The sequence below is a fragment of the Pelmatolapia mariae genome, linkage group LG10_11, assembly GCF_036321145.2.
Source record: "Pelmatolapia mariae isolate MD_Pm_ZW linkage group LG10_11, Pm_UMD_F_2, whole genome shotgun sequence".
Lineage (NCBI taxonomy): Eukaryota > Metazoa > Chordata > Actinopteri > Cichliformes > Cichlidae > Pelmatolapia > Pelmatolapia mariae.
Window position 1 is genome coordinate 59,014,641 of NC_086236.1, and position 22,873 is coordinate 59,037,513.

A 22,873-nucleotide genomic window follows, 5' to 3' on the forward strand; every position below is an offset into this window, starting at 1 on the left:
AAAAACAAGTCTTATTATGTTGTTTTCAAGACAGTAAATCCTTGCCCATATGTTGTGTTCAGTCTTGTACTCCTGCATGATGTGTCGGTATGTGAGCTTGCCGACTCAGGCTCTCAATCTGCTTGATCAGGAACTGTTTGTCACGGCTCTCCTGTAAACCAAAAACCCATAAGTCCATGTGAGAATCAGGAAACCATTTAACTTACTGTTTCAAAGTGAAGCCTAATGACATATATAAAAGGTCCCCATTTAATTTCGGGACTGTAAGGAAGTGCACCTCTGCTGTCCTTCACTTATAATGTTTGGAGATATAAGAGATGATGTGATCGCTATTATCATGGGGAAAGCATACAAAACTACAAAAAACAACCAAGAACAATACAAAGTGTTTGTGAACTTTCACCTGGAAAAGATTGAAATATCAGTGGGACACTTCGTGTCAAGGTGAACACTAAAAGTGATTAGAGATTTAAAAAGGTTCTTCTAACAGGCTTACACTTAATAACTGTATCTGTGTTTTTGTGTGCATGTTAACTTATTGTTTATCATAGTTTGTTTTGATATTGCCATAATGTATAACAGACCAACATATGTTTTACGTTTTTGGTAAGCATAAACAAATAAAAATTTAATTATTTCAGAGTTCATAAAATTATTTTTTAATTAATGTCATTATAAACAATAATTAATGCAGATAGGTTTGTATATTTGGACTGGACTATGTGTAGTGGTTGTGAAGTGCCTGTAAATACATCCTCTTTGAATTCCAAGATTTTACCTATCAACACTTGATATTAAACCTCAGCAGGTTTTAAAAGGAAGTTAATGCAAATACACACAAGCAAAAAATTATTATACTGAAACATGATGCAGAAGCAGTTGTGTAAAACTGATAGTACAGTTTGAAAAAGACTGGCTTGTTTGGAAAGGTTGCCAGGAGAAAGCCTCTTCTCTGTAAATCATGGCAACACAGCTTAAGTCTAAACAAACCTTAAGACTTCTGAAACAATGTCCTTTGTTCAGTTTAGACCAAAGTGGCGATCCTTGACCATAATGTGTAGCATCATGTTTGGTGAAAACCAGGCACAGCATATCAGCACAAACATTTCGAACCAAATGTCCAGCATGATGCTGGAGGGGTAATGATTTGTGCTTGTTATTTGCACCCACTGGACCTGAGCACTTTGCAGTGACTGAGTCAACCTTAAACTCCTCTGTATACCAAAGTATTCTAGAGTCAACTATGAGACCATCTGTCTGACAGATAAAGCTTGGCTGAAATTGGGTCATACAGCAGGACAGTGATCCCAAGAACAGCAGCAAATCTACAACTGAATGGTTGACAAAGAAAAGAGTCAAGGTCGCTGCAATGGTCCAGTCAAAGTCCTGACCTTAAACATACTGAAAAGATGTAGTGGTCCAAAATTCCTTCACAACAATGTGAGAGACTAATAAAGTCATACAGAACACGGTAGTTCTACCAGCTACTGAATCAGGAAGTGTACCTAGTTTGTCACACAGCGCTTCTGCATTTTGGCATAATTTTTGTTAAGTAATCACATGGTGTAAAACATCATGTTAGAGTCTGATAAGGACCAGATGATTTTTTTGTTACTATGTCCTGAACAATTGAAAGAGGATGTATTTACTTTCCTTCTTTGGCTTTTTCCTTAAATACCTGACTTTATCTAACAACAACAACAACAACAATAATAATAATGAAGCAGTTTACCAGTTTAAGCTGAGCTTTTAGCAGTGCAATGCTTCTCCCATAGACAGTTGCTAAAGCTACGACATAGCACATCACCACACTGCCAGGGAGAAGAGAGACATAATATTACTCCATGAAATGCACAGTAAGGACTATTTAATCTGCAGGTCATCATTACACAAATAGCATACTGAGAGTTCGCGCACATTGATAATGCAAAAAGAGGGATGGAGAATGCCTGGGAGCCGACGAAGAAGAGAAACTCCTGTGTGACGTTAGAGAGATTGTAGAACGAGTCTGGAACAGTCGACCACATGGTACTGGATGAATGGAAAGGACCGCAACCGTAAGAGGGATGGATCCTGTTTGAGGAAGAGGGACACACTTGTCCTCAGCAATGTTAAATAACATGAAAAATGTTTTCATGCAAAGTTTATAGCAGTGACAGCATCCAGCGAGTTTTCTTACAGTGCTGCAGAAAAAGCAGTTGTGTTGCAACTGTTACAGGGAAGTATGAAACACTCACTCAGAGAGACTGTAAATCATGACAACTGTTGCCAAACCCCATCCAAACAGGAGCACCACCAGGAAAAAGAAGGTGGAGGTGGTGGAACGAAACGTCCTCAACGCTGGCCGACAGTTTTGGAAGAGTGTTATCTGTGGGGGGGAAAGTGGCAATTTAATACCGGATTAGGGACACAATCACCAAGCAACGTGTGACGTGTTGGCGGTGTTAAAGCTAGAGCTTTACCTTCTTGCAGTAAAACAGGATGACAAACTTCAAGGTGTTGATGGCGGGCAGCAGAGGGCAAAAAAGAGCTCCTAACCAGACCACAGTCTGACCATAAACCAGGCCGAGCACATTGGAGGGAACCACAAACTCCTGCCGCCCCACCCACTGAACAGGCTTACAGGAACAGTTATCCACCACAAGCCTACCACACACACACACAAAAACACTACATAGCTGAACACAAGACTGATTGACCAATATTCATATATCCAGCATGCATTCGCATGATGTGCATTAATACGACTCATATCTTTATGCTATAAAAAGTACCTGCGTGGAATTTCAACCAGCAGAAAAACAGCAACGGTGATGAGGAGGTCAAACATTGTGAGCTTGTACATTTCCTGCCCCACACGTGTTTCCCAGCACTACCAATAAGAAAAGATAAGATTGTCTTTCAGTGTGGACATGCTGAATATATTCAAAGCTGATGTTACTGTTATGTTAACCTCTTTGTCTGCACACACAGGCTGTTATAGCAGCTGTTAAAGAGCGTGTTTTGTATTTTACTCAAGCCTCTGTCAGCAGAACGAGGCAGTCGCAGAGCTGCTACTGTTGTCCCCAAGAGATCAAAAAATATTTATGAAAAACCTGACATGCTTTATCATTATTGTTTATGACTTTTTTTTTTAATGCAAACGGAGTATAAATGAGTTTCCAGTTCAATTATTCTCTCAGTTTTTCTTTTGCATGTCGAAGCCTTCAAGGGATCATGTTTAATTTACCCAGCAAAGTCTTGATCCAGAAACAAACTGAAAGCACTGCTTTTTCTCATGATGGGGGAACTTAAACGCAAACAACAGAAGGTCTGTCTTATAGGTCTCCCTCCGTGTTGTTATCCTCTAAAAATGAAGATCAACACAGCATGCATTACATGAAGTAACATAATTACTTGGAATTCATTGTAGTTGTACTCGCACAGTGTGCAGTTTCCTTTGAGCCTGTCAACGTTGCAGGTGATCCGACTCCACAGGGTGTAGAGGAGGACGGCCAGACTCACCAGACGCAGAAACACTGCCCTGGATGTGAAAGAGAAATGGGTAATTTTCATTCATCTAATTTTAATTTCACACTAATCTTACTTGATAACTCAACACAGATAAGGATACACTACCATATTTAAAAATTTGTTACATAAAACTAATGACCAAGTTTAAAGCAGGGAAGGTTTTAAGCTGTTTTTTGTGTTTATTTTACCTTGAGGGCTCCATGAACAAGGTTTTTAGCTGATGTAAGTTGTTCTCTATGGGAGCCAGGGTGAGCTAGTTTTTTTTTTTAAAAAACAACTGAAGGACGTGCCACACAAACCTGAGCTGAAATTGAAATTTGTAGAACAACTAAAGTGGTGATTGCAGCGTAATTTCCTTCGTATTGCACACTATATTGGAGAATCATGGCAAAAGCATTATAGCAGCTTGTGTATAGCCATAGTGGCCAAATAATAAAACGTGTGTTAGATCATATTTATTATCAGGCATTTATCAATTTGCTGTTTGTTTGATCCATGGCTTGTGACTAGACCCATTATTGTCTGCTCTGTTAGAGCCAGTCGTTAAGGATGGACCTGGCAAGGTAGGCAGTCTTGATAATTATGGGCCTAGTTATAGTACTATGATTAAAGTGAGTAAAATATTTATTGTGTTTAATATTCTGGTCAATTTTTAAAATAGGTCCAGCAGCATCATTATCAATAGTTGTTATAGTGTTATAATTCTGCATTTACTCTCTTATTTACAATAAAAATGTCCACATTTGCTGGAGTTTGTCATATATCATTGTGTATTCGTGATAAGAAGACATGGGCTTGGAGTGACTGATCAGATTTTTTTTCAAGCATTACAAACACAAACAAATTAAATGCATGTGACATAAGCCCTTTATCACAAACCTTAAGAGAGCCAATATGATAGTAGTGCTGGGGGAGTATTGCTCTACTAAGGCGATCTTGTCGCACAGCAGAGGCACCACAAAGTTTCCGGCAGTGATGACCATGGATGGGAGATACTGAATAATCAATTGAACGATTTCTTCCTCTTCCTTAAAAGTCCTTTCCTGTTTAGCAGAAATGGGAGATGGTCACCCAGAGCTTCAAGAAGATCATGTTGGCATCATTATTTTTACATCGTTTACCTGGCTGAACTGTGTGGCCCTATAGATGCCACAGAAAGCTCCTCCAATGAACCCAAGTGAAAGAACAGTCATTAAAACACGCAGAGAGTATAAAATCACTTTTTTTGATGTTGACAGATCAGCCTCGTGTCTCTTTCGACTCTCCTCCTCCAGATCCACCTGGCCAAGGGAGAGAAGAGAAATGAGGGGTCACCTGAAGGCACATCGTGTATATGAAACTGTGGAGCAAAGCTGCCACGTGTGGGTCACGTTTCTCTTTTCCAGCACTTCATCCTGTTAAGTAGGATAGATCCCCTCTGACCTGTAGCTGGTAGAGGATGTTTTTCTGCTTCAGTTTGGTAGCTCTGTCTCCCAGGCAACCATAGTCCCATCCGGTGAACACGATCATGCTGTAACTGCTCACCCCAGTGCTGCTTCCCGTTGCCACAGCAACTTGAGCTGCAGTCCCCATCCTGTGTGTGAACAGCCAGTGAAAAGGATACAGACACAAGTCAGGCTGACTGAACTCAGGACTCTAAGCTAAACATGCAAACACACAGCCTTTATTTACATAATGCATCTGTTTAACACAAACTATAGTGTCTCCAGACCCCATAAATTCAGTAAAGTAAACCCAATTTTGCCCTCTAATCCAAAACCTGGTCGTTTCGGTCGTGGGATTGACCTTGCTATGATGCAGATGAGACAAAAGGCAAAGTAGAAGACAGCAGTGAGGATGTAGGCAAGAGGGATATTATAGGAGTCCCTGTTTGGCATCTCTGTGATGTTGTAGTAGCCATAAAACAGGTACGAATACTCCATAAAACCCTGTAAAGGAGAGAAGAATATCAAGCTCAAGATGCAATTAAATTTCCCCAGCTGAGAATAAAAGGAGGAAAATTGTGCAATTTCTTCACTACAATATAGGCCTAGATTTATTATTTAGGCCTATATTTTAGGCTTCAGCTCCAATGTGAAGCCTAAAAGCATAAATGAACCAGCATCATTCACATAAAACACTTTGACAAAGTGCAGCAGAAAAGCACAGGTGTAAAGCCTAAAATGAGTCATTGGTCATCCAAACTAGTTGCTTTAGTTTCAGTGTTGTGGTTCGGCGTGTGCTGCCTTACTTTCATACTCATGGCAACATAGTGTCAGTAACACCGGTGACTTTCTATTTTTAAACCACCACACATAAAAACACATTATTTACTCCAGCTGTACCTTGAATGTGTTCTCAGTGTCATCTTTTTGCAGAATGATAACTGGAATGACACTTCTATGAAAGTCTAAAGTGCCTCAAACTAAAGTGCAGGTCTATATACATTCTGCAAGTCTCTCAGCTTCTCACCGTTCCCGAAAGGAAGTCAAGTGGGTACTCATAGAACTTCGTCATGTTCTTAACTTTATACACCTTGCAATCATCTGGATTTGAAAAAATAAAACACAGTAAACAAAAAGCTTCCTCTGAACATAAAGGTCATGCTGTTGCCTCAAGAATTTATAATATTTTTGAATAAATAAAATACACAGAAAGAGACAAGGAGATGCAATGCAGCTGCAGTGGAAACTATTAAACATTTAAATAACGTCTGTTTCTCATGTGGCTTTAAAATAGTCAAAGGATTTGGAAAAGTCATACATCATCGTGTAAAGCTATTTCAGGTCTGGAGATGATAAGTGATGTTAGGGATAAACTCATTTTTGTATATATTTGAATGTCACAGATGTGGAATTTTGTATAAATATTCTGCTCATCCACAGGTGAGTGGCCCACATTTTATTTCTGAAGGGAATACTAGAAGGGATACCACTCTCGCTACTCTTACTCCTACAAACACAGGGCTGTTGCCTGGAAACTGTTGCAGCAAACTGCAAGAAGGCTTCCTGTTGTAATTACGAAGAAATGTGATAAAAGATGAGTAACAAGGAAATAAGGAGGACACGAAGAAACAGAACACACCAGTGCTACTTATTTCATTCAAGTTATTGTCAACAGTGATGTTATCTGTGCTGTTGGTGGCCACAGATCTGAAGACAACACTGGGAATGAGGACAAACCCAGCAATCAGAAAGAAGGACACAAAATTCAGAACCACCAAGAAGCGCAGGAACACAAAGTAAGACTGGACACCACCTCCAAAGTTCCCTGTGAGGGCAAAGAAACATGGTTTGTTTAAAATGTAAACTTAACACGTGGGACTGAGCTGCTTCCTTTATTGTCCTTTTGCATTAATTAACTGCATGTGTACCTCCAATCATTTGCACTGACTTCCTCCACAATGAGAAAAAGTAAAGATATTCTTTGCATTTTTTTGTGAGTTTACGCAGCATCTGTCTCCCTCTCCAGGACGCATCTCTGGAAACTGCAGGTGACCGCATTTGCTGCACTTCCCTGTGAAGGACAAATAATAAAGAAATTATATTACAGCAACTCATTAGAACAATTCCCTCACAATCACCAAGTAATTTAAAATAAACTATGTACAGGAGAATTATTAAATAAACATTAATTAGATAGCATTTACACAGTATATACATACATTAACAAGCAGTTTTTGTCATTCTGCCTCTGCACATCACCACAGAGGATTTTAAATCAAATAATCAAGATGTGACTAAAGTGCAGGCTTTCAGCTTTAGTTTAGTGGCTTTATCGGAAATGTTTTCATTGACAGTTTGTGAATTTAAAGCCATTTTGATAAATATTTTGCCATTTTCAGAGACGTATTGCATAATCATAATTTTAAATATAAGTATTGTTTGTTAATACTCCTTTAAATCCTTTACAGTCAACGACTGCGTGAAGTGTATTTGGACATCACCAAATGCTGTGTTTCTTCCCTTGAGGAGTCAAATCAGGATCCCCTTCAATTTGCTTACCAGCCCCGTCTCGGAACTGAGTACGCCATCATCTATCTGCTCAGTCATGTCTACACCCATCTGGACCAGGTGGCGAGCACTGTGAGGGTCATGTTTTTTGACCTTTCCAGTGCTTTCAACACCATCGGACCACCTGATTACCTGACAGGAAGACCACAAGGTAATCAGAAATACAGGGACACCACAAGGGACTGTCTTCTCCCTCTTCCTCTTCACCCTCTACACCACAGACTTCAGCCAATGCACAGAGACCTGCCATCTTCAGAAGTTTTCTGATGACTCTGCGGTGGTTGGATGCATCAGCAGGGATGATGAGACAGAGTACCGGGCTGTGGTCGACTCCTTTGTCACGTGGTGTGAGCAGAATCATCTGAGGCTCAACGTGGCAAAGACCAAGGAATTGATAGTGGACTTCAGGAAGACCAGGAAACACTTGACCCCTGTTTCAATCCAGGGGGTCAATGTGGACATTGTGGATTACTATAAATACCTCGGAGTACACATCTGTCGGACAATGCTCAGGATTTTCTACGAGTCTGTTGTGGCCAGTGCAATCCTCTTTGCTGTTGCATGCTGGGGCAGCAGGTTGAGGGTTGCTGATGCTAACAGGCTCAATAAACTGATCCGCTAGGCCAGTAATGTTATGGGGATGGAGCTGGGCTCTCTTAGGGTGGTGATGGAGAGGCGAATGTTGTCCAGGATAAAGACAATGTTGGATAACTCCTCCCACCCACTCCATGCTGACTAGCCACAGGAGCACGTTCAGCGAGAGACTGAGATTACCAAAAAGCACCACTGAACGACAAAGGAAATCATTCCTGCCTGTGGCCATCTCCCTGTACAACTCATCCACCTGATACACTGTATACTGCAATAGCTACACCCTTTTTGCACATGCTCTTCTTTCTTATTCAGATATTTATTAATAAGTGACTTATATATATGTATATATTGTACATATTGTGCTTCTTTTTGTATTGTCTGATTTTGTTATTGTTTGTACTGGAGCGCTGTAACCAACATAATTTCCCCAAGGGATCAATAAAGTGTTATGATTCTGATTCTGATTGCCAGGCTTTTACTGCAGACTCCACCAGCTGCTGCTGGTTTGTGGGGGTTTTCTCAATCCACTTTGTCTTTAGTATCTGAAAAGCTGTTCTGTTGGGTCGAGATCAGGTGACTGACTTGCCCATTGAAGGATATCCAATTTCTCTGCCTTGAGAAACCCTTTGGGTACTTTTACAGTTTGCTTTGGATGATTATCCTTTTGTTCTGTGAAACACAGTCTGATCAGTTTTGCAGTACTTTGTTGAATTTGAGCAGAGAGTACAGCCTTGTACACTTCACAGTTGGTCCTGCCACTTTCTATCTGAGGTCCCATCATAAATAAACACCAGTGAACTGGTTCCACTGGCAGCCATACCTGTGCATGCTACATTTCCTCTACCATGTGTGACAGATAATGTGGTTTGTCTCCAAACATGACCTGTTTTTCTCCTTCTCCAAATCTTTTTCTTCCCATCATTCTGATACGTCTCAGTTTCATCTGTCCAAACAGTTTTTTCCCCCAAAGATGGCCGCCTTCTTCTCCCTTGTGACCGGTGGTCTGAACCCTGCTGTAAACCCTGTACATTTACATTCATGAAGAAGTTTCATGATTGTGGACTTTGACAATGATACACCTCCTCAAAAGTGGTTTTTACTAGAGCTGATGTTATAAAGGTGTTTTATTCTTAACCACAATAATAAAAGCTGGCTTTTATTTTCTTTCAGGCCTTTTTGGTTTTACTGAGCTACTCAATGCAATCCTTCTTTTTAGGAATGAACCAGTTTACTGACTTCTAAAGTATATTTCATTTTTCTGAAAGGTTTATTTTGAATTTTCAGCCTAATTATTGCCTCCTTCGCCTGTATCAACATCTCTTAGAACATCATATTAGGAATTCAATTAAAAGGCTACTGAATACAAGGTGAACACTGGAAATTAACTCTATCATTTATCTGCTTAATTTGTAATCAAACAGTGAGTGAACAGGCCTCACCTGGCCATGAAACTGCTCATCAATCAACTGTGCAATTACTGTGACTGTGTATACAAATGGCTGTAATTACTAAACAGTTAGTGCAACTCTTTTGTTAAGTCCCCTTAATTAAAGCTGGAAGTCTGCACTTCAATCATGTCTTGTTTGTTTGATTTGAAATTAGCTGTGAGGGTGTAGAAACCTATGAAACCTACACAAACTACGTCCCTGTCCTAAAGTTTATAGATGTAACTGTAGGCAGACATGTACAGTTTAATATACATGAACAACCAGCTGTCTATAACAACTAGCTAATGAAATTGATTGGGTTTAAATGAAGCTATGCGTTGAATGATTTTTCTTCCAGAAATCTACTTGGAAATTATGTTGTGTGTGTTTTGCAGATCCACATTATCCCAGCTCCATTACAAGACTCATGTTATTTACCCAAGCACAAGTGAAGTTATAAAGTCCAATATAGACTATTGTAACAGAACTCAGTGAGATAAGTAACAGTGTATGATGAAGGGTGATTATGTTTTTCATTTGTAAGAGGATGAATGTGCTGCTTCATATCGGCCACATAGTCATTCTTTAAGACAGCGTTTAGATTTGGGAACATGCTATCATTTACGAGCAATACACTGCTGACTCCCTGACCTTTAAACTCTAGTCATTAATTTACTCGCATTAATTTAGTCCATGACCTCAAATCTGGGCTCTTCATTAGCTTTCTCTTTATTTCTCTGTTTTTCCACTGAATTACTGAAACGTCACCACCAAACATTCAGTAGAAAGTTTCATACCTTATAGTTCTTCTCAGGTGCATGGGCAGGGGAATACACCTGATGTCCCGTTTGGGTCCACCATCGCTGGCTTCATCTTCATCCTCGGGGGTTGAGTCCCAGTTGAAGTGAGGATAACTCTGATCAGGAGCTGGAGACGAAACCTGCCGACACCTGAGCGACTGCTCCTCACGGTCATAACCATTTCCTGTGAGTGAAAGACATTCAGACATCGTCTAAGAGTTTAAAACAAAACAACAAATACGAGCAGGTAAATCTGATCACCTCCAATGCAATCGTAAATATGAGAGTTTTGTCTCTGTATTTCATCGGCCATCTCTCTGACAAATGTTAACAGTTTTCCTCTACGATCACATCTAATAGTTGACCGGCAACAAATCCAGACTCAAACAAATAAGTGAAACACTTCCTTGTGAGGATAATCTGCGTATCCATGAGCTGCTTCCTTGTTGTCCCCTTTCACGGACTTTACTCCCTTTGTAAATGACTGCACATGCACTTCCTTATTGGCTTCAACCTAATCAGTTAGCTCTACCCAGCCAGAAGCAAAAAGCGCACTGAAAACAAGGATGTCAGATATTTTGTCGTTTTGAAGTGCTAAAATCATAAATGTCTTTGACTTTACAGGAAAGGGGAGGAAATTAATGCATTTTAACAGCGGGCAGGGATGCCAGGAAATGAAATACAACACGCTGCTGTGTACAACAAAAGCAACAAAAGGTTTTTAATAACAGGGTGTCGTTAACAAACATTTACTTAGAGGAAGCACCGCGTCCCAGTGCTTTGCAGAGGCTTTAATATGAACTTTATAACAAACTAAATCTTCACAGAGGAAATGCTGAGATGTATTGCACTTTCAACACTGTTACAAATCAGGGAGCGTTACAGCCGGCGCAAAAACAAACAAACCACAAAACAGACTAAGAAGTAAAATAAATACTCCGGAGAAAAGCAGTGAGCAGGACTTGTATTCGCAGTCATCGACGTGTGACAACAGAAACATTTCTCTAATGGTAAAGTTTGGCACACGCCAAGCACAACACAAAAATGAATTTGTAACTCTCATAACCTCAAGACCATACAGTGTGAACCAACAGTGAGGGCATGGCGATAACTCAATAACATCATGTATTAACTTTCTGCTGAAGTGCACTGAGGAGATCAAACAGTTTTACATCAATGTTACAGAAATGTTTGTATCACAAAAAATGAAAATATGGCCTCTCTAAAACATCATATCGCTGCCTTAAAGAGAATTAACAGTTGAGACATGCTCAGGGTGTTCCCCACCTCTTGCAGTCAGCTGAGATTGGCTCCAGAATTTATTTTAGGAGCTTTATTGACAATATCCCCCAATCCTAGCTGTGCTGTTTTCAATGACAAACACTGGCAGCTTATAGAAAATTGTAAGTCTTCACATTAAATGTTTGGTCCCTACCCAGAATGTTACATGATGGCAGTACAGACATTTTGGCAGTGAACGGACTGTTGCTATCATTTACATGGCACACCTTTCACTGGATACAACAGCATGCAGTGGAGATGCTCCTGATATTATCTAAACTGCTTACATGACATGACATGAGCAGAACAGTGAGGGGAACTAATGCAAAAAAGAAAAAAAAAAGGAATTTAGAGGATTAAAATTTAGGACACAATAATGTTTGGCATACAAAAATAACAGAACATACAGTGTGTGCATGTGTGTATATAACATGTATACACATATAACATATTACCTAAAACAGTTAATTAGGCAGGAATACAAAGGTCAATTCTTATCAAACAGGCCAAAATAGCTGAACTAATGACACACTCATTAGGTTATCTCTATCATAAAACTAGTCATTCATCATTCTAATACAGGCTGTAGCCGGGATCAACATGACATGCACCTCGTTTGATTAGAAATACAATTCAAGACTGCTTATACCTGGACTTGTCATGAAATACTATCAAGACCACCATACAGGTGACAGGAGTGGATTACTAGTGCAGCAGGTAATGGTAAGAATCTTTCAGATGTGGATACAAGCACTGAAATCTGGGTGTTTGCTCCTTTTGGTGCCCTTAACTTAAAAAATCCCACGTGCCACTGGTAGTATCCATCACTTCCAGGTGAGGAAACAGCTGGGTTTTTTTTTTCTTTTTCTTTTTAAAACCACAGATTTTCAACATTTTACTTGAAAGATAATTGCAGTAACACACTTATAACAACAACATATGGATACTAAGGGGACTGAAACCACTTCCATGTCTTACACACAGCTGGTAAGTATGAATATTTACCTACATTAGTTTTGCTACATATTGAAACAGATTTAGTCAATCATCTGTGTCCGAGGTACCTGTTGCTCTTATAGTAATAGGTTTAACTGCAATAGGTAAAGGTAACCTTGCAAGCATTTCACGTTCAGATCTGGAATCGTAGATGGATGCATCTGTGCTCAGTATCTTGTCAGCGTGTGGACTGGAGGAGCTGGAGATCGAGTCTCACGACATTTCTAATACTAGACGACCCACTTTACACCTGGCCCAGCCAGGGTCATGGACTCACAGATGGGGGTTGTGTAAGTGAGGAGTGCAAGGAGTCCACCCAGAATCTAGCTCTACTACTACTGCAATCCTATACACCTGTTGGTACAATATTTTTGAAGAAGAAGAAAAACAGAGGATGTATGGTACAAATTGTGGTTTGGTTGCATCAGAAAGGCAGTCCGGTATAAAAAACCGCCAATCAGACACCTGCTGTGGTGACCTCTCACAAATAAGGGAGTAGCCAAAAGTAGCTTTCCTTATATGATACTACTACTACTGGGATCCTGCACTTTCAAGTCGACTTCTACGCCAGCAAAAAGGGTTACTCGGTTTGATTTCATGTCAAAAAATAATGTTGAAACTGCTAACAGGCTTTATCAAAAGAGAAACAGAAAGAGTTTGTGAAGTTTTGGCGTTTGTATCCACGTGTGAAAGTAATGTTAAGATATCTGCTGCACTGTAACCGTTTACAGACCAGCTGCCACTCACACTCTAAAAGCATTCACGGAGCTCAAGGATTCCTCTTCCACTGTTCACAGCATTTGTATGAATATGTTTATATGAAATGCACTTTTATCTGTGTTTTTTAACTAAACTAGATTTGAACTTTTCTCTTGGACCTCTGTGTTAGGAAGATAAGTGTTGGTAAAACCAGCGTTTGAAATTCTGCTCTTGGAGCAACCTCCTCCTCCTCCTCTCCCAAAAATGATCTAACCAGTTTTTATTTCCTAGCACCTCCTTTCAGTCTGTTTTTTCTCCACTTTTCTTTTTATCATCATCTATCTTCTCACCCTCTCTTTTCTCTTCTTTGTCCCCTCTCCTCCCTTCCTTCTTCCCTCCCTTTAAGACCCTGCCCACTAGTATACAGCAAACAGCAATGACATGCATGATGAAGTAGATGGACATCCAGTAGTTGATGGTGTCAGGGGCGTTCAGCAACACGAAGCCCATGCACATGTAGTCGTAGGCCCTCATTTTCAAGAACCAGTGAACCCAGTCGAAGATGTTCTGCCCACGTGGACCCAGTTTAGCTCGGACCGAAGCCTCCATGGCAGACTCTGCTGCGATGCACAGGGGGATTGTGAGGAAAGAGAGGTAGTAGCCAGGGTGCAGTCCGTGCCAGTAAGCACTGATGAACATGGTCCAGCCAGCCCTGAGAGGTACAGACACAGGAGAGAGGCACACCAAACACGAGGTGAGTTTCTGTCCTCAGTTGTTAGAGGTGTTAACATCGTGAGACGGGATAAGGGTGGTTTAAGTGCAAAAAAAGAAGAATTGTTAAAGGTTTGACTCGCACATTTACATAAATGGGATATTTAAAGTCTGTGGTAAGTATATTTGTAAGAAAAAACACAAACCTGCTTTTTTACCCACATTATTAATATGTATCGGTATATTCATGATTCTGTGTGCTATAAACTTCCACAAAAACATGTGAGCTGCGTCGTGGCACTGGCTGATATGTTCTTTTATCACAATGAACACTGTGTACTCTCTTTGTAACAGGCAGTGTAGTTTATTTTTGATTCAATCCCACACACACACACACACACACACACACACACACACACACACACACCTTCCCACTCCTGGAGAACAGAACGCTTTGCTGAAAAGAGGCTATTTAAAAAGATAAATAAATAAATAAAAAAATCCACTACTGAGTGAGTCATGTTTGCTACAAACTGAAGTGTCAAGCTTTTCTTTTCTGTTATGTTTCAGCATTGTGTAAATGAGACACTTTTTTTTTTTTAAAAAAGCTTTGATGTTTTCATGCATTTGCCGTTTCATCGTTTTCATACGTGTACGTAATGTCATAACATTTATTATTTCCAGACAGAGTTGCATCAACTTTTCACCAACATCTTGTTTTGATGATAGGAGACTCAGACTCACTTCCATGAGTGGAAATGAAGCCTCATGCTCCCTTAAACACTCTTTCACATTTGAGCCTGATCGGGTCACCTGACCTCATTGTTTCTGGCCACCTAACGTTGCTGAGCCTAGATCTGGCTTACTAAAGCAACCCCAGATCATAACACTGCCCTCACGGGGTTGCACAGTACATAATAGGCATGATAGGTGCATCACTTCATTCACCTCACTCTGATGCTTTCATCACTCTGGAGCAGGTTAAATCTGCACTTGGACCACATGACCTTTTTCCATCGCCCCAGAATCCAATCTTGGACGCTCCTTACTAAACATTTCCTTCCCAATTAGCCTCACTCATAAATGAAAAGAGAAAAAACCCCACAGTTGTTTTTTTTTTTTAATTCTTTCCCCCATAAAGACAACATTTGACAGTCTCCCTAGCACACTTATTGACAGGTTTTGACACCTCAGTACATATCAATAAACATGTGTTTTGGCACCTGTTAAAACCGGTTCTGGGATTTTCCAACAGTAGCATTACTAATCTGTACACCCAGCTATTCTTTATATAAGCATGCCTGAAATATGACCTACGACTCAGTTGAGCTTTGAGAGTTACCCCTAGTCAGTTTTCAGTGGGTAAAGCTTTTGGGTAAAAAGTTTAAGTGGTTTTCCGACCACATTTCCTCTTTGAGGATGATGAGACACCACTTTCCTTCCAGGTTTCACTAATGGGTCGGACAGTTCTTAACCCGGTTTTAATAGTTTCAGTAATCTCCTTAGTCATTTTTTTTGCTTGATGCAGGCCAATAATTTGACCCCTCTGAAAATGAATAATATAATTTACACAGCATGAGATATGTCTTCTGATGTGGCTGTTTAAAAAAAGAGAGAGAGAGAAGCTACTCATGTCGTCAGTTAGGGTTCAATACCCTGAAGCAGTTATTCAGTGCATGGCTGTTACTTATTTGCTTATTTAAATCCAGGTGGTTACTTTTTTTTCCCCTTTTGGCCACGTACTGAGTTTGGAATTTTACTGTTGCCTCGTAATGTTTATTAGTCAACAACAGCACTGCATTTAGGACGTATTACTTCTGTATAACATATGAAGCTTCACTGGCATCCCTGCTGAATATAAACAGAATATTAAAGAAGACTGCTGCCACCTCTCACATGTACCTCCTAACATTAGAACTTATTGCACAGGTCCCATATACACCACACAGGGATCTCTTACTGTAGAATAAGCAGAACCTGCTTCACATACCTGAGTGTGTAGGCTTTGAAGGGGGCGTTGGGGTAGATGTAGTGATGCAGCCACCACTGCACTGTCATGTTCCAGTAACGCATGCCATGTCGGACCTTCACACAGAAGTCAGTGTTGTAACAGTCGATGTTCTGGATGGTTTTGAAGTCATATTTCTCCTCCGTGGTGGGATCAGGACTGGAGAGAAGACAGCATTTAACACCAAAAATATGAAACCCATACATACTTTTAGAATATTCATTTATGTACATCCTTTTTTTATATGCTTGCTATTCCTGTGATTATGTACCTGTAGTCGACAGTAGGTCCTCCTCCAGGTTTGGAAAGAGCTTTTTCTGGATAGCAGCCCAGGCCGGCACTGATACAGCCAGCCTCAGCGCCGCACCACGCTGAATAGAAACGCATTCTGAATACGAAGAATATTGCTACCATGTAGAACATCCTGAGGATGAAAGCAAAGACAAAGTGTATCATGCACCTCTGTCTTAAGAAACAAATAAGATGTGACAAATCTATTCAGCGCCCTTTACTGAAGAGTTAATTACGTTTTGATATATATACACAGTTACTTTATTAAGTACACCTGTTCAGCTGCTTGTTAATATCAAATCAGACAATCACACGGTGGCAAGTCATTGCATTTAAACTCGTAGACATGATCAAGACGACCTGCTCAAGTTCAAACAGAGCATCAGAATGAGGAAGAACAGTGGTCCAAGTGACTGTGCATTTCACAAACTTCTGATCTGTTGGCATTTTCCCACACAACCATCTCCAGAGTTTACAGAGAATGGTCTGAAGAAGAGAAAATATCAAGTGAGCATCAGTTCTCTGTGTGAAAATGGCCAATTCCTTTGAGCTGATAGGAAGTCAACAGTAACTCAAATAACTATTGTTACAAACAAGGTATGCACAAGGGCATCGCTAAACACACAACACATTGAACTTCGAAGCAGATGGGCTACAGCAGTGGAAGACCACACTGGGTGCCACTGGTTTCAGCTGAGAACAGGAAACTGAGGCTAATGTTTGCACCGGCTCACCAAAATAGAACAAAGGTGGAAAACCGCTCCCTTGTTTGATGAATGTTAGTTTCTGCGGCAACATTCAGAGGGTTGGGTCAAAATTTAGTATAAACAGCATGAAATCATGGATCCATCCTCCCTTGTATCAGTACTGCAGACTGGCATTGTGTGGTGTAATGGTGGGGCACACTTTGGGCATGATTTAAACATCACCGTCTACCAGAGTATTGTTCCTGACCATGTGTATCCCTTCATGACCACAGTGTACCCATTTTCTGATGGCTGCTTCCACCACGTCAAAAAGCTAAAATCAACTGAAACTGGTTTCTTGAACATGACGACTTCACGATACACTGTAGATGTACCTAATAAAGTGGCCACTGAGTATAAATGTTATTTTTTAGTAAAATCATTCTAATGAATTCTTCTAACAGAATTTTAAAAATTGCTTTGTTTACAGTTGTCTTACTTTAGTCTACTTTTAATCACTGATAAAAAAAAAACTAAAACAACTCTCCAGTGATAATATGACAAAATGAAATTAATCTATAACTCCTATTAATTTCCAAAGCGTATTGCTGTTGCGCTGATTCTTTGTCACAATACCTATAGAAAACGTTTTGATCCAAGAAGTCCTCGGTACGAACGTAGGCCAGCGGAAAGACAGAGTTGACAGCCAGGAACAGAGCGCCATAGACAGGAACCAGCTTCAAGCGCTGCAGGCATGGCGTCAAACCGGGGAGGGCCAGCGGGCTCGGCTGCCTCACCCAGTCAATGTATGTTTGGAAGCGGAAGAAAGGGCCTTTAAGGACATGAAGGGATGAGACAGAGGGATAAATGCAGGATTGAGAAGACAGTGACAGACAAAAATTGGGCAATTAGGATGATGCAAGGTATAGAGAGGAACATTAGAGGGCAGTGTGGTTCAAAAAACAAAACAAAAAAAAACAGAGGGTGCAGTTGAGTAGGAAAAGGAAGTGAGAGAACAAAAATAGAGTAGAGATTTATGAAAACTGTTAGAAATAGAAATAATACTAAAAAAAAGCATGGACTCACAATATTGGACAAGTAGCAGAAAGCAAGACAAAGAGAGACAACAGTTAAAACTCATGCAAAAGCAAATGAACACCAACACTTAATTACAATTTACAGCTAAAAACAGTTCATGTAAGATCAGAATTTCCTTTTTTCCGAACATTTAAGACAAGTTATTTACCCGTCATTATACCGACATAACAGTAACTATATGACAAAATGTCATAGATGGAAGGCTCCTGCGACAGACCGCCAACGACGGGGGACTTTGCAAAGGAGCTCACGTCCTTCTTCTTCTCTACGTGGAAGCTGCGCACCTCATTGGCCAGACTCACCATCTACATTAACAGTAGGATAAGGATGCATGAATTGGAAATACACTGCAGTATAATTTAAAACTGATTTCTCCGCTTGAGTGTTTTTAACTTTCCACACCTTGAGCGTGAGAAGTAGCTGGACGGCGTTGGCGAAAGGTGTTGGTGATGGCAGACCAAACTTAGTGACCAGGCGGAAGAAGAGGAGGTAGAGAAAGGTCCAGCTGAGGCTCAGCGCTGGGGCGTGCCTTGTAAACAGACATATATAGTTAGGAGTGAGACTACATGTACATGGAATCCTGTTACAGGTTTTTAGTTTTATTTATTTTTTTAACCATATCTACACTCTAGATCGGCTGCTATATTTGAGAAATTTACAGGTTAATTCACAGACAACAGTTTGTGTGATACAAAGTAAAATAAGTCTGAAATGCATGGATGTTCATTCCTCACCTCCAACTGCTCTTGATAATAATCCATGTTCCGATCACTGTCACCAGGGAGTGGAGTGTGTGGATGTGGCAGGTGGCGATAGTGATGGACAGGCCCAGAAGAAGAGCTGCACCCTGCTTCACAGGTGGACCTGAAGTGACAGAAAAATTGCAGAGTGGAAGCCACCTACAACTGTCTACTGTGGGGCAGGAAAAGTGCCTGACACAGCAGGAAAAATATAACGTTACATAAGTCTGTTTATTCCCACCCACTGCTGTCAGCCCCTGTTGATAAAAGGTGGAGAAATGTGATTTTTTTTTTTGAATGCAAATTGAAAATAAAAATAAAATCATCAGCTAATTAGTGAAAACCTTTAAAGAGAAAGCCATGCAAAATATAAACATGAGCATTTTTTCTGATTTTCATGTGTTTATCCTGAATATGTGGTCGTCCTTTCACATATTCAAGCTAAGGTAAAGATTGCCTTTGGGGCAAACATCATTTATTGATTCCAGGAGACGTGAAAGTCCCTCCACTTTATTATTCAACTTGTACTGATTGATCAATATCCTTGCTGATAAATAGTCTACAAATTTAACTGATCACACACCAGCAGTGTAAAGCAGACTCTGCAGCAGAATACAACCAAAAATAAAGTCATTAAAACGTTTTCTGCAGAACCAGCTGAATGCATATGATTTCCTGTGACAAAGTGACACACACGTCTGTGCTGCTGTAACTTCCCTGCACAGGTACCTTCAGTGCTGTTTGTTAACATGGACTTTTGGTGTGACTTTGAATCCAGTCTTCAAAGGACTGACTTTTTTTTCCCCACTAACTGTTGTTATGTTGTTTTGGTTCCAATGAATTGCACAACGTGCGTCAATGAAGATTTTCAGCTTCTTGATTTTATTCATCAAGACCCGATGTGCCAATATTTTTCCGAGTACTTACAGAGCACTGAAAATCAACATAATTCGGCCCGTTTTAACCCTTTACTAACCAAGTATCGTGTATGCAATCTTATTTGAATAATCCCAACTCTCAAAATAAGAATTTTTTTCCCTTTTGCATTTAAATAGTAAATTATGGTTGTGTCAGTTTTTCATCTCATAGTATAACAATCACCAGCAAGCAGCATTAGATTAAAACAAAAAAAAAATTAAATATATATATATTTATTATGCATGAATGTGTTCATAATTTGATCGAAATACTCACTGAGGTACCGGAAGAGGAACCCAACGGGGATGGAAGCAGCAAGGACTCCCAGGTACACCAGCTCATCAGGAGACATCGCTCTGCTGACACACACACACACACACACACACACACACACACACACACACACACACTGATCAGATCCAAACTAATGCAGAAAACCACACACACGCACACACAGACGCGCACACACGCACTTTTATAATGCAACCCACATGCAAAGTAAAGCATGAGAGAAACACTCCATGCAAATACTTAGAAATAAAGTTTGTGTGCTGAGAGTGAGAGATATTTCTAGGGGCCGCCACAGTGCGGTGAATTACACAAACAGACCACTGAGGCCAGAGTGGTTAGCAACAGGAAGTCTAAACAAGTGTTGTTTAGCTGTAGATGCAGGTGTAGGAAAGGAGCCTAAAGTACACAAGAAATACTACAACCTCCTCTAAACACCATTTTAAGGACAGATTTATTTTCTGCATTTTAGTAACAACAAATCACTTGTGCTTGTGTAAAATTATCTCGCCAGCAATTATTAGGTTTGCTGAATTTGAACTTCAGCGGTTGTGGTGGTGGTGCCATATGCACTGGTATACTTTGCGTCAGTTCAAAATGTAATCCTAACCCTATCCTTTACTAGAATTTTTTCACAGCACTTCTAGTCTCCTATAGTTTATATCGAAATTCAGCACGTTAATAGTTTATCCATTTGAATAAAAATTAATAGTTACAAACATTTGGCCCGCACTTATCCAGCCTGAATGCATCTTTATATCCCACCTCAAGCTTTTTCATTTTTATATACTTTTTCTATTCTCCACAAATTAGAGAAAAAAAAAGAAAATCTGCTCCATGTGAAGGAGAAATTATCCATGTTAAGGTAACTTCCGGTGACAAGACAAGACAAGAAAAGCACCTTGTGCAAGAGCACACTTCTCTTTTTATTAGTGTGGAAACCACTGTTGATTATATTCCGGGGTTAAAACGTGGCTGCTGTCAGTTACCATCAGCATGCACACCTTCAACAAGATAGGTGCCGTGTTAGTGAGTAGTAACAGCACTGTGTGCTTTACTGAATAAACTGGGTTAAAAACACAAGATTACGCATAAAACCCACGTAACAGGAGCTTAAGCCACGGCTCCACAATCGTTAACAGGCAGGAAGGAGACAGAAAGCAAAACTATCAGTCCACATTAATGTTTCATATTGGACTGAACACCGTTAGAGCAGTAGTCATTGTTACTTACATTTATACAGCGGGATACCTGTCCGTTTGAAGACTGGTAACACACCTAACTAGCCATTCACACTTTAACACCGGATCAGTTTTCACTTCCTGGTTGACGAGCGATGCGTCAGAGGTGGATTGTACCATTTTTAAAAATATATATTTTAAATTATATTATTTTATTAGTTTATTAGAGACAGAAAAGAGAAAATGGAAGAAGACTGGTGACTCGAACCTGTACCTTTACAGGCAGCCTTTTCAACCACTGAGCTAAACTAGCGCTCGGATTGTACCATTACCACTTTAACGGCAGGGGTGTGGATTGGATGTCAGTCTAAAACGCGATTCCTTCCCATATTATCTGCATTTAACGCTGTGGCTCACTGTATTTTACTGAAAACTGTCGAGCAATGGACTGGCTTTTCCGGTACAGTTTTAACGTGGCAAGTCAGGTAATGTTTAATGAAGATGGCCTGTGGGGTGCCTAAGGGATCTGTCTTTGGACCCCTTCCGTTTTCCCTATACATGTTACCCATGAGCAGGGTTATTATAGCTAAGTAAAACTGAACTAAAAACTGAAAATATATGTTTAAAAATGTTTAATTACGTATGTCTGTGTGAATATCAGCAAGTGAGTGAATTACAGAGTGAGAGGGGCATCAAATGAAAATTATGTCTGTGAAGGTTCTCAGTCATCCAGGTCATCGTAGTCAAAGGAGCTTGCAAAGAAAAGCATCTGGACTTCTTTAAGTTGCTTGAAGACGTTTCACCTCTCATCTAGAACTGAAGAAGCTTCTCGGATGAGAGGTGAAACGTCTTCAAGCAACTTAAAGAAGTCCAAACGCTTTTCTTTGCAAGCTCCTTTGACCCAAATGAAAATTAGTTTTTAATAGTTTTTTTGTTTGTTTTTTTTTACCTGCAGATGTGCAGTCTTCACACAGTGGGAAGTGTGTTAATTATGAATATATTTGTCAGTTCTGGTGGCAAGCTGAATTTATTTGGCACAGACACTGACTAAATCTAATTTAGTCCTGATGCCACGGGCCCAAACGTGAACCTTGGAATGCATATTTTTATGCCTTAGTTAATGGTTGTCATGTCCAAATTGTCCAAATAGACTTTGAAACATTAAAAGAAGCTTTAGAGTATTTTTTTTTCCAGAAATTAGAAGTGCAGTAATTACAATATGCAGTGTAGTACGGAGTGTGAGATATTGAAAATAAAAACAAACCCACAGCTTTGTGTGGTGCTGAAGGTTAAAACCCCTACTGGTAACTTTTGATTGCTATCAGGGACCAGGCAAGAACATACAGGCACAGGTGTAATCTTAAAAAAATTCCAAATGCCCCCCCAAAAAATATTTTAAGAACCAAGTAACACAATAAAAGAGGTCAGCTTAACAAAATTCTACTCATACCACTCAACAAAACATAACTCAGCAAACTGACCTGCTCACCTAAGTGTGGTCATTCTTACTGTCATTTAATATCTTTGTTCAATTTCTTTATTTGTTTTTTGGACAAGTGGAATTACAAAAATCTCTTGAATCATATTTACTTTGGTGGACAGAAAAAAATAAATATACTGTTTGGGGTCACTTTTAATAATCTGGAACTT

General features: G+C 39.9%; 2 protein-coding genes across 4 annotated transcripts; both read right to left on the bottom strand.

Moving 5' to 3' along the window:
* Positions 1-43: 43 nt before the first annotated feature.
* Positions 44-10,639, bottom strand: LOC134637577 (transmembrane channel-like protein 7). Its single transcript, XM_063488028.1, has 16 exons — positions 10,588-10,639; positions 10,324-10,510; positions 6,866-7,008; positions 6,611-6,762; positions 5,965-6,027; positions 5,299-5,441; positions 4,936-5,086; positions 4,626-4,793; positions 4,393-4,541; positions 3,397-3,523; positions 2,775-2,872; positions 2,463-2,646; positions 2,238-2,368; positions 1,918-2,073; positions 1,733-1,811; positions 44-151 (listed from the first exon to the last, which is right to left on the bottom strand). Exons 1-16 carry the CDS (start codon positions 10,637-10,639, stop codon positions 59-61), a joined length of 2,076 nt encoding a protein of 691 aa, XP_063344098.1. The 3' UTR covers positions 44-58.
* Positions 10,640-11,034: 395 nt separating this feature from the next.
* mboat7 (membrane bound O-acyltransferase domain containing 7) lies at positions 11,035-21,372 on the bottom strand. Of its 3 annotated transcripts, none has more exons than XM_063487900.1 (9): positions 21,276-21,372; positions 20,031-20,110; positions 18,831-18,960; positions 18,499-18,625; positions 18,245-18,401; positions 17,635-17,830; positions 16,293-16,445; positions 16,004-16,180; positions 11,035-14,014 (listed from the first exon to the last, which is right to left on the bottom strand). In XM_063487900.1, exons 2-9 carry the CDS (start codon positions 20,104-20,106, stop codon positions 13,603-13,605), a joined length of 1,428 nt encoding a protein of 475 aa, XP_063343970.1. In that variant the 5' UTR covers positions 20,107-20,110; positions 21,276-21,372; the 3' UTR covers positions 11,035-13,602. The 3 variants fall into 3 exon arrangements, with proteins under 3 accessions (XP_063343970.1, XP_063343972.1, XP_063343971.1); XM_063487902.1 differs by having other exon boundaries at positions 20,031-20,113; positions 21,276-21,368; XM_063487901.1 differs by having other exon boundaries at positions 20,031-20,178; positions 21,276-21,367.
* Between the last annotated feature and the right edge of the window lie 1,501 nt (positions 21,373-22,873).

Excerpts from the sequence above, each read along its gene's own strand:
- mboat7 (XM_063487900.1), bottom strand. The coding sequence starts at position 20,106 with ATGTCTCCTGATGAGCTGGTGTACCTGGGAGTCCTTGCTGCTTCCATC. Across the intron at positions 16,446-17,634 it reads GATCAAAACGTTTTCTATAG|GATGTTCTACATGGTAGCAA; the intron begins GTATTGTGACAA and ends TTTCATCCTCAG. Across the intron at positions 14,015-16,003 it reads TTCAAAGCCTACACACTCAG|GGCTGGCTGGACCATGTTCA; the intron begins GTATGTGAAGCA and ends TGTACCTCTCAG.
- LOC134637577 (XM_063488028.1), bottom strand. The coding sequence starts at position 10,639 with ATGGCCGATGAAATACAGAGACAAAACTCTCATATTTACGATTGCATT. Across the intron at positions 5,442-5,964 it reads TTGACTTCCTTTCGGGAACG|GGTTTTATGGAGTATTCGTA; the intron begins GTGAGAAGCTGA and ends TCTCCTTTACAG. Across the intron at positions 152-1,732 it reads TAAAAGCTCAGCTTAAACTG|GAGAGCCGTGACAAACAGTT; the intron begins GTAAACTGCTTC and ends TTTGGTTTACAG.